The 10,542-nt window shown below is 45.5% G+C and overlaps 1 protein-coding gene across 2 annotated transcripts; it reads right to left on the reverse strand.

Annotated features, from left to right (window-relative positions):
* Window positions 1–389: 389 nt before the first annotated feature.
* hsdl2 (hydroxysteroid dehydrogenase like 2) lies at window positions 390–10,161 on the reverse strand. 2 transcript variants are annotated; one of them, XM_049604827.1, is made up of 11 exons: window positions 10,004–10,161; window positions 5,814–5,977; window positions 5,396–5,494; window positions 4,980–5,094; window positions 4,494–4,597; window positions 4,313–4,411; window positions 3,733–3,927; window positions 3,473–3,544; window positions 987–1,136; window positions 773–901; window positions 390–645 (listed from the first exon to the last, which is right to left on the reverse strand). In XM_049604827.1, exons 1-11 carry the CDS (start codon window positions 10,018–10,020, stop codon window positions 530–532), a joined length of 1,260 nt encoding a protein of 419 aa, XP_049460784.1. In that variant the 5' UTR covers window positions 10,021–10,161; the 3' UTR covers window positions 390–529. The 2 variants fall into 2 exon arrangements, with proteins under 2 accessions (XP_049460784.1, XP_049460783.1); XM_049604826.1 differs by lacking the exons at window positions 3,473–3,544; window positions 3,733–3,927; window positions 4,313–4,411; ... (3 more) ...; window positions 5,814–5,977; window positions 10,004–10,161 and adding an exon at window positions 1,291–3,449.
* Window positions 10,162–10,542: the final 381 nt, after the last annotated feature.

Here is a 10,542-nt window from a genome sequence, read left to right on the forward strand (position 1 = left end):
TATAGTGATGACCTACAACAGCTGATGAAGATTTGTTCCAACTGTGGTGCAGATGTTAAAATATAATGATATAATAAAATAATAATTAATAATAAAAGAGCAACATGATGATTGTTGGAAAATGAGTATTTCCTGAACTTTTTATCTGGTGTTGCTCTGAAAGTGTGTGATGAGATAAACATCTTCGTCATTATATTGTCAGTGATTTATCTGATGATATCTACAGACACAGTGTCACAAGTTGTAACACACACACACACACCCACACACACACACACACACACACACACATAAAACATCATGAATGTTTTTGTTTGGTCCCCGTGTGTTTCGGCCCAAACAGTTGACGTACAGTACTTGTGAGGACGTTATGATGAAAGACGCAGCCGTCACTTTATTATCAAGGTGGATTTTATTAACACATATTACTATTCTTTCCTTAGTAAGGCAACATGTACAGCTTCAAACAGGAGGCGGGGCCTGACAGCGGCCGGGGCGGGGCTTGACGGGGCGGGGCGGGGCTTCAGTCTCACAGTTTGGCCTTGTTCATGCGGCTCATGAGTTTCTCCAGTTTCATGGCAAGCGTCATGTCACCTTTGATCCGCAGTTTCCCCGCCATGAAGGCCAGCGTGGGCTTCAGCTTCCCTGAAACAACAAGCAGGAAAGCACAACCGTTACCATGGAAACAACAATGATGCAGGGTCCCACTGAGACCATCGCTACGGTTACGGCATCATGTGTCATTCTCAGCATTACCGTGGTGACAGCTCACCTGCAAACATCTTAGTGAAGTCACTGGAGTCCATCGTCATGATGACGTCAGCTTTGACGGGTGGCTGGCCCTGACCAGCGCTGCCGGGGCCGCTCTTCAAGTCCAGGAACCAAACGCCCGAGTGATCTCCTTATATGGACATAAACACTTTCAGGTTAATGACACGCCCACTGGATCTCCTTATATGGACATCCTCCTTCTGACAGATTGTTACCTGACAGGTCAAACTGATAAACGCCCTGCGTTGACTTGACAACATCTTCGTTAATGATTCCTCTGATGACATCAAACGTGCTTTCTATTGGTCCACTGGAGGGAGGTGTGGCTGACGATGATGATGGTGGTTTGAAGGCTGGGGTCGCCCCTAACGACAAGGAAACAAAAACAGGTCATTTCATGAGGTGTTTTGTAAATCATGCAATATATTTTATAACATTATTCTATGCTGTGATTGGTCGTTCAAAGCTACGGACAACAGTTTCAATTTGTTTTAGTAGAGATGGTAATAGTACACTAACAGTATGAAAACACAACAGTAGTGCTGGCAGCAGTATTCACAGTATTTGTAGTATCGGCTGCAGCGCTGGCAGTAGTATTCACAGTATTTGTAGTATCAGCGCTGGCAGTAGTATTCACAGTATTTGTAGTATCGGCTGCAGTGCTGGCAGTAGTATTCACAGTATTTGTAGTATCGGCTGCGGCGCTGGCAGTAGTATTCACAGTATTTGTAGTATCAGTTGCAGTGCTGGCAGTAGTATTCACAGTTGCAGTGCTGGCAGTAGTATTCACAGTATTTGTAATATCAGCTGCAGTGCTGGCAGTAGTATTCACAGTATTTGTAGTATCAGTTGCAGTGCTGGCAGTAGTATTCACAGTATTTGTAATATCAGCTGCAGTGCTGGCAGTAGTATTCACAGTATTCACAGTATTTGTAATATCAGCTGCAGTGCTGGCAGTAGTATTCACAGTATTTGTAATATCGGCTGCAGTGCTGGCAGTAGTATTCACAGTATTTGTAATATCAGCTGCAGTGCTGGCAGTAGTATTCACAGTATTTGTAGTATCAGCGCTGGCAGTAGTATTCACAGTATTTGTAGTATCGGCTGCAGTGCTGGCAGTAGTATTCACAGTATTTGTAGTATCAGCGCTGGCAGTAGTATTCACAGTATTTGTAGTATCGGCTGCAGTGCTGGCAGTAGTATTCACAGTATTTGTAGTATCAGCGCTGGCAGTAGTATTCACAGTATTTGTAGTATCGGCTGCAGCGCTGGCAGTAGTATTCACAGTATTTGTAGTATCAGCGCTGGCAGTAGTATTCACAGTATTTGTAGTATCGGCTGCAGTGCTGGCAGTAGTATTCACAGTATTTGTAGTATCGGCTGCAGTGCTGGCAGTAGTATTCACAGTATTTGTAGTATCGGCTGCAGTGCTGGCAGTAGTATTCACAGTATTTGTAGTATCGGCTGCGGCGCTGGCAGTAGTATTCACAGTATTTGTAGTATCGGCTGCAGTGCTGGCAGTAGTATTCACAGTATTTGTAGTATCGGCTGCGGCGCTGGCAGTAGTATTCACAGTATTTGTAGTATCAGTTGCAGTGCTGGCAGTAGTATTCACAGTTGCAGTGCTGGCAGTAGTATTCACAGTATTTGTAATATCAGTTGCAGTGCTGGCAGTAGTATTCACAGTATTTGTAGTATCGGCTGCAGTGCTGGCAGTAGTATTCACAGTATTTGTAATATCAGTTGCAGTGCTGGCAGTAGTATTCACAGTTGCAGTGCTGGCAGTAGTATTCACAGTATTTGTAATATCAGTTGCAGTGCTGGCAGTAGTATTCACAGTATTTGTAGTATCGGCTGCAGTGCTGGCAGTAGTATTCACAGTTGCAGTGCTGGCAGTAGTATTCACAGTATTTGTAATATCAGCTGCAGTGCTGGCAGTAGTATTCACAGTATTTGTAGTATCAGTTGCAGTGCTGGCAGTAGTATTCACAGTTGCAGTGCTGGCAGTAGTATTCACAGTATTTGTAATATCAGCTGCAGTGCTGGCAGTAGTATTCACAGTATTTGTAGTATCGGCTGCAGTGCTGGCAGTAGTATTCACAGTATTTGTAATATCAGCTGCAGTGCTGGCAGTAGTATTCACAGTATTTGTAATATCAGCTGCAGTGCTGGCAGTAGTATTCACAGTTGCAGTGCTGGCAGTAGTATTCACAGTATTTGTAATATCAGCTGCAGTGCTGGCAGTAGTATTCACAGTATTTGTAGTATCAGCTGCGGCGCTGGCAGTAGTATTCATAGTATTTGTAGTATCGGCTGCAGTGCTGACAGTAGTATTCACAGTATTTGTAGTATCAGCTGCGGCACTGGCAGTAGTATTCATAGTATTTGTAGTATCGGCTGCAGTGCTGGCAGTAGTATTCACAGTATTTGTAGTATCAGCTGCGGCGCTGGCAGTAGTATTCATAGTATTTGTAGTATCGGCTGCAGTGCTGACAGTAGTATTCACAGTATTTGTAGTATCAGCTGCGGCGCTGGCAGTAGTATTCATAGTATTTGTAGTATCGGCTGCAGTGCTGGCAGTAGTATTCATAGTATTTGTAGTATCAGCTGCAGCGCTGGCAGTAGTATTCACAGTATTTGTAGTATCGGCTGCGGCGCTGGCAGTAGTATTCACAGTATTTGTAGTGTCTGCAGTATTTACCGTGTTGCTCCATCTGTTTGGCCAGCGCCTCCGGTGCTTCGTCCAGAAAGAAGTCTGGCAGCAGGGGGTGACCTGTCGACCAATCAAAGACCACCGTCAGTACCATATGACAGCAAGTGGAAATGCGAGGTCAGCGTTAGAATAGAATATGTCTTCATTGTCACTGTGTAAGTACTACAAGGAAATTACAGGGGGCTCATCACAGTGTAATTTTGTTGTAGTACTGACAATAAAGGCATAGCTTAGTTAGCGTGCGTCACCTGGCAGGACGGCGTACTGATCAAAGTCTTTGACTCCCTGTTCCTTCAGGATGTCCTCGTCCACTACGAAGTGACCCGTGTAGTCCTTTGGACAGGACAGGATGGCGTAGGCGGCGTCCGCCATGATGTCAGCTGTACGACACTGTTTACTGATGCCCTCTCCACCCAACATGTCCATAGCTGCTGTCTGGATCGCTACGGCAACAACACACAGGTCAGAGCAGGGTTAGCGTCATCTGTTAGCATGCTAGTTTACTATAAGAGTCTATGAGGAATCTGTCAGCATGCTAATTTACTATGAGCCTGTTAGCACGCTAATTTACCACGAGGAGTCTGTCAGCATGCTAATTTACTATGAGCCTGTTAGCACGCTAATTTACCACGAGGAGTCTGTCAGCATGCTAATTTACTATAAGAGTCTTTGAGGAGTCTGTTAGCATGCTAATTTACTATAAGAGTCTTTGAGGAGTCTGTCAGCATGCTAATTTACTATAAGAGTCTTTGAGGAGTCTGTCAGCATGCTAATTTACTATAAGAGTCTTTGAGGAGTCTGTTAGCATGCTAACATTTAGCCACTGACCGGTTTTAGGCCAAAGCGCGTTGACAGCAATTTGACCTCTGAACTCTTCGGCCATTCCCAGGACGCACATGGACATGCCGTACTTCGCCATGGTGTACGCTGAACACCAAAACAAAAAAGAGTAGAGTTATTTCTGCACAGGTCTATGATGGGATGTTGGCTGGTCAGCTGCTATGGTAACCTGTGTGGTTCTTGAACCAGACGGGGTTGAGGTTGAGTGGAGGCGACAGGTTCAGGATGTGAGGATTTTGACTCTTCAGCAGGTGAGGGATGACCAGCTTAGACCTGAAACATACAGACGCTTGTTAACTGAAGCTCATTAACTGATGTTCGTCAACTGATGTTCGTTAACTGAAGCTCGTTAACTGAGCGCATTAATAAAAGTTCAGATACTGCGGCATGTTTATTTCTAAGGAACTTGTAGTTGACTAACATTAAACACTGCGGCTCATTAACAAAATCATGTTAGCAACACACATCAACACCTTATTAAGAGCCACTCGCAGACACAGCTAGCTAACAACTGCACGTTTATTGAGGCTCGTTAACTGAAGTTAAGTGAAGCTCGTTGGTAGTACCCTGTCACCTGTAAGTTAAGATCAATAACTGCAGCTAGAAATCAGTGTGTGTGTGTGTGTGTGTGTGTGTGTGTGTGTGTGTTCAGTACGTCAGGTAAGTCCCTCTCAGGTTGATTCCCAGCATCAGGTCCACCTTCTTCATGGGCGTCTCCAGAGTTCCTGTCAGACTGATGGCGCTGGCATTGTTCACCAGGATGTCGATTCCTGCCAATCAGACACGAGCACAGTGATGACACAGCATCAGGCTCAGACTGAGCGGCACCACACACATGCTGACACACAAGTTTCTTTATAATATATATAACAATAAACGTTGTGTGTTTTTGTTTTAGATTTAAACAGGATGATGAAAACAGCGACCTCCTGTGGCCGTCTACGGTACGCCGTTTTTAAAGCATTAAAGTCGTTGATCTTTAATTTGTCTCATTTCCTGTTGTGGAGTTTTGCTGTCTGCCCAGGTCGTTTCTGATGTTTTTATTCAACACTGTAAAAAATGTCGTCATACCTCCAAATTTGTCAACAGCTTTCTGAACAGCCTCGTCGACCTGCTTCTCGTCACGGATGTCGACGACACAAGCCAACGCTTTCCCTCCTGCTGCCTCCACTGAAACAAGAAACACACACAGAGCATGTCAGAACATGACAGGGACGCAACCACGACCTTTCATCACGCCGCTGTTGCTTCTTTATACAGAACCTAACAACACTGGCGTGATGCTGCCCCGGCGTTTGGAACAAAGCCTGTAAAAAAAAAAAAAGACACCATCACGTAACCATAGTGACGTGACACATCAGTTTTTGGGTGTTTTAAAGCCTCAATTTCAGCACCTCAGCCGTCACCATACTGGTTTGTGGAGCCAGGAGTGACCATATATGGATAGGGGGTGGAGCTAACACTAGCTGCTAGCCTGTTAGCTCCTCACCCTCCTGAGCAGCGGTGTAGATGGTTCCGGGGAGTTTGGGGTGGGGTTCGGCGGTCTTGGCAGCGATGATGATGTTGGCACCGTCTCTGGCGGCCTTCAGAGCGATGGCTTTACCGATCCCTCGGCTCGCTCCGGTGATGAAGAGCGTGCGGCCGGCTAACTTCCTGTAACAGAAAGAAGAGAAGATGTGGGTCTTTGCTGTTGTGCAGCGGCAGACAGATTATGGTGTGTCTGAACAGAGACATGTTTAACGTGCAGGCCGGCCGCCAGCTCTCCCACATCTCTTCATTTATTCATCTCCTTTACAAATGATTAACGATCAATTCGACTGCTCATGATTAAAGAACAACATATAAACTTTATCAATACAAAAACATGTCGCAGGTTTTTGCGCTGACAGATGATGAAACCTGACGATGAAGATGAGACGAAGATGACATGACTACACGTGACGTAGTCTCATGAGAACATGAAAATTCTTTCTTTTTAAAGTAATAAGAAAAATAAGAGTTTATTTGCAGTGTGGTCGTGATGAGTGTTTGACAGTTAATGTTTGACTCCCTGAGGCTTTTCCCCGCTGTGAGCGAGACTGTGAGTGAGGCTGTGAGAGCTGTGAGTGGAACTGTGAGAGGAGCTGTGAGAGCTGTGAGCGGAGCTGTGAGAGGAGCTGTGAGTGAGGCTGTGAGCGAGGTTGTGAGAGGAGCTGTGAGCGGAGCTGTGTGAGGAGCTGTGAGCGAGGCTGTGAGAGGAGCTGTAAGCGAGGCTGTGAGCGAGGCTGTGAGAGCTGTGAGCGGAGCTGTGAGAGAGGCTGTGAGAGGAGCTGTGAGCGGAGCTGTGAGCGAGGCTGTGAGCGAGGCTGTGAGCGAGGCTGTGAGAGCTGTGAGAGGAGCTGTGAGAGAGGCTGTGAGAGGAGCTGTGAGCGGAGCTGTGAGCGAGGCTGTGAGCGAGGCTGTGAGCGAGGCTGTGAGAGCTGTGAGAGGAGCTGTGAGCGAGGCTGTGAGAGCTGTGAACGGAGCTGTGAGAGGAGCTGTGAGCGAGGCTGTGAGCGAGGCTGTGAGCGGAGCTGTGAACGGAGCTGTGAGCGAGGCTGTGAACGGAGCTGTGAGCAGAGCTGTGAGCGAGGCTGTGAACGGAGCTGTGAGCGAGGCTGTGAGCGGAGCTGTGAGCAGAGCTGTAAGCGCGGCTGTGAGCGGAGCTGTGAACGGAGCTGTGAGCGAGGCTGTGAACGGAGCTGTGAACGGAGCTGTGAGCGAGGCTGTGAACGGAGCTGTGAGCGAGGCTGTGAATGGAACTGTGAGCGGAGTTGTGAGTGGAGCTGTGAGCAGAGCTGTGAGCGAGGCTGTGAGAGCTGTGAGCAGAGCTGTGAGTGGAGCTGTGAGCGGAGCTGTGAGTGGAGCTGTGAGCGGAGCTGTGAGCGGAGCTGTGAGCGAGGCTGTGAGAGCTGTGAGCAGAGCTGTGAGCAGAGCTGTGAGCAGAGCTGTGAGTTTGAGGCGTACTGAGCCACAGGCTGTAAAGTCATTTTTCCTGTTTGCTGTCAGTTGATGGTTGCTGTGTGAGGTGTTTGCACAGTCTGCAGGCTGTTTGCTTCTCTGATGTCCAGCTGAACATTTAAAACAGTTTCTTTCTTCCTGAAGGCAGAGCTGAAGTCTCTGACACACACACACACACACACACACACACACACACACACACACACACACAAACTGTTTCATATGTCAGAGCAGAAAAACCAACAGTGACGTCATCGCTCACCAAACTCTGCAGAAGAAAATGTCACTTTTAAAATGACTTGGTTGAATAAGACCGAGCACAACTGAACATAGTGCGGTTTGTGACGCAAAAGAGTTTATGACCGTTCGGCGAGCCGGTTGCACCACCTCTCACTAAGTGTTTACTAACCTTAGTAAAAGTGTAAGTGTTTACTAAATCAAGATTTAGTCATTACTAAATTAAAATGGGTTGCACCAATTTTACTAGGAATCACGTAGAGCTAGTAATTACTGTTTACTAAATATTTACACCTACCCTAAGGGTTGTGTAACTGTTACCTAGTTACCTAGTTTGCCGACACGGGATCAAAACCAACTGAAGAAAACAGCAACTATGGCTCGTTTAGAGAGGCTTGCTCTACAAAACAGAGAACCCATATATATAGATATATATATACATATACATATATATATATATATATATATATATATATATATATATATATATCTATATCTATATATCTATAGATAGATATATATTCTTTGTGTGTGGAATATAACCACTGGTATTCCTCTGACTTCGTGTGTGTTTATGTACCATCTTAAATCCTTGTTAATGTAATGTTTCATTGTTTATCTATCTGTTTTTTCGCTCTCCTTCCATAACGTTACCGTTTGCATATCTGCCGACCGTGTTTTCGGGGTTTTTTTTCGGTGTTCCGAGGGCAACCCCTGTATTTGACGTCACAACGCTTTGAACTGTGGGTAATTTCCTTACCATAAGTCCGCATCGATGCTGACCTACGGTAAGGGGGCATAAAGGGCTCACTCACTGACTCACTGACTTGACGATTTGACAGTGGGACAGCCCTCACACACTCACGCACTTCACATGAACGCGCCTCTAAGTCAGTGAGTCTGTAAGGGATCGGATTGGAATTGGGCCTATCTTGCCTGGCTGCGCCCAGCTGTTCCTGTGTACATTCTGCTCTGCACGCTGATTGGGTAGCCAAGTTGTTGTCGTCACGTCATGCGACTAGTAACCAGTGTTGCCAAGTCCGCTTATTATAAGCAACTCTGGGCTTGTTTTTCTGTAAAGTCACTTACAAATATTGGTAGTCGCGGGTCGTGTTTTTTTGGGCTTGTCTCTAAAGCATAGTTGCTTATTTGGGCATGTTCCCAGCTCCATAATAAGTTGTCAAGCAGATATTTCCAATATGTTATTTAAACGTAGGATAGTTTGTCTTGCCTGTTCCCTCTGTCCCTCCCCTTTCCCCATGCACACAGGAGACAGCAGAGTTTTTTCCCACCCGCATCCTGCTTCCAATTGGCTCTGACCCTGATGGCAACGAGTACTAGCCAATCAGAGGCAGAGCAGGGTAATGTGTTTTTTTTCTGGTTTGGAAAACATCAGTCCTGTAACTAAAAGAAAAAAGTTAGATGAGTGCATAAAAGGCAATAATAAATGAAGAATTTGTGAATTCAGGATGATATTTATTTGTGTGTGCAAATTTTAATTATGAAAGGTTTACTGTGTATATAATGTACTTGGTACTACATCCGACTATATTTGATATCCCATCTGTTTTCTAATGTTAAATAATGTTAAAAGGTGGTTTAACTGCCTCTTGTGGTCATTGTCCTGAAGCACGGGGGGGGAATAAATAAACTGTGTACCGTGGGTACAGTTTTGCAAAACTGCGCACAGTTTACGAATCTGTCCACATGGATGTAAATTGACAATCTGTACCCACAGTTTAAAATCTGTCCCCACGGATTGTAAAACCGTGCACACAGTTTATTTATCTTTCTCTCCCCGGAACCTCGGGGGGCTCCATAGAAAAAGTCGCTTGTTTTGGGCTTGTTTTCACAGGTCTGGTTGCTTATTTGCCTCGCGAGATCTGGCAACACTTCTAGTAACCACTTACGCATCTACTAGATACGGGATTGCGTAAACTGATCTGGTGCAACCGAAATTAGTAAACAACTAGTTGCAAACTAGCTAGTAATTCCTAAGGGGTTAGTAGTGGTTTAGTAATTACTAAATCCTGACTTTAGTAGAGAGATACGCCAAACTGGTGCAACCCCACCCTGTACCGTCGTGATACAGACGGTTTTACTGGACTAGAATCTCTGTTCTTAAACGACGGCTGACATCACTATCATTCAGTCTGCAGCAGGAGTCAAACGCTCAGTTAGAACAGTTAGATAATGAGGCGCTGGAAACTCTGTAGGAAAAGTCTTAAACTTTCAGCGTGTCTCCCTCCATCAGAGGACAAAAGACAGACGAAGCAGAAACTGCAACAGTGCCTGAAGGAGAACTGTCCACTGCTCAGTTCGGCGTTAGTCCTGTCCCAGACTGAGGGTTCTACATGGACTAAAGTCCGGTCTGATTCCCGGAGTCCTTCTCGGTGTTGTACGGAGCGCTTGTGTTAAATGAGCGGTATATGTGAACGGAGTTCCGCGTGTCAGTGAACTCACCCTGTGTTCTGCAGCATCGTGTCGGAGGTTAAAGCTTCTGATGAAGAGTCACAGCCCGTCGTCTACCTCACCTTTCACCCACTTCAAGACGCTTGAGTCAACAGGAAGTTACGGATCAACTACACCACTCCACTTCCGGTCTGCAGACAAAGATGCACGAGGCTCAATGAGATGTTTGACTCGCGACTTTTGTTTGACTGTTGTGATGAAGGTGTCACCGGACTGTACCTTCATCATTATCGTCGTCATCGTCATGCTTTATTCTTCATCATCACAGATCCTGGGGAAGCGTTGACCTCTCTCACTCTCTCACACTTAGTGGCACGTGCACGCGCCCCGTGCACACTCAGCAGGGTTGTGGAATATTCTCCATTCCTGAGTTTATTAATATTTACTGTGTGTACAGTGTTCCTTCATCACCTGAGCAATGTGACTCATAATATCATTAATATCACACATCAACATACATATTAATTATTATTATTATTTTTTATTTATAGATCAATCAATCAATTTTATTTATAAAGCCCAATATCACA

The sequence above is a fragment of the Epinephelus fuscoguttatus genome, linkage group LG18 (assembly GCF_011397635.1).
Source record: "Epinephelus fuscoguttatus linkage group LG18, E.fuscoguttatus.final_Chr_v1".
In the NCBI taxonomy this organism is placed as follows: domain Eukaryota; kingdom Metazoa; phylum Chordata; class Actinopteri; order Perciformes; family Serranidae; genus Epinephelus; species Epinephelus fuscoguttatus.

What these genes read in the sequence shown, in the direction of transcription:
- hsdl2 (XM_049604826.1), bottom strand. Translation starts at nt 3,361, where the DNA reads ATGAATACTACTGCCAGCACTGCAGCCGATACTACAAATACTATGAAT. An exon ending in TACTGTTGTGTTTTCATACT is followed by an intron (nt 1,137 to 1,290) that starts GTTAGTGTACTA and finishes CCTTGTCGTTAG; the next exon opens with GGGCGACCCCAGCCTTCAAA. An exon ending in CTTCACTAAGATGTTTGCAG is followed by an intron (nt 646 to 772) that starts GTGAGCTGTCAC and finishes TTGTTGTTTCAG; the next exon opens with GGAAGCTGAAGCCCACGCTG.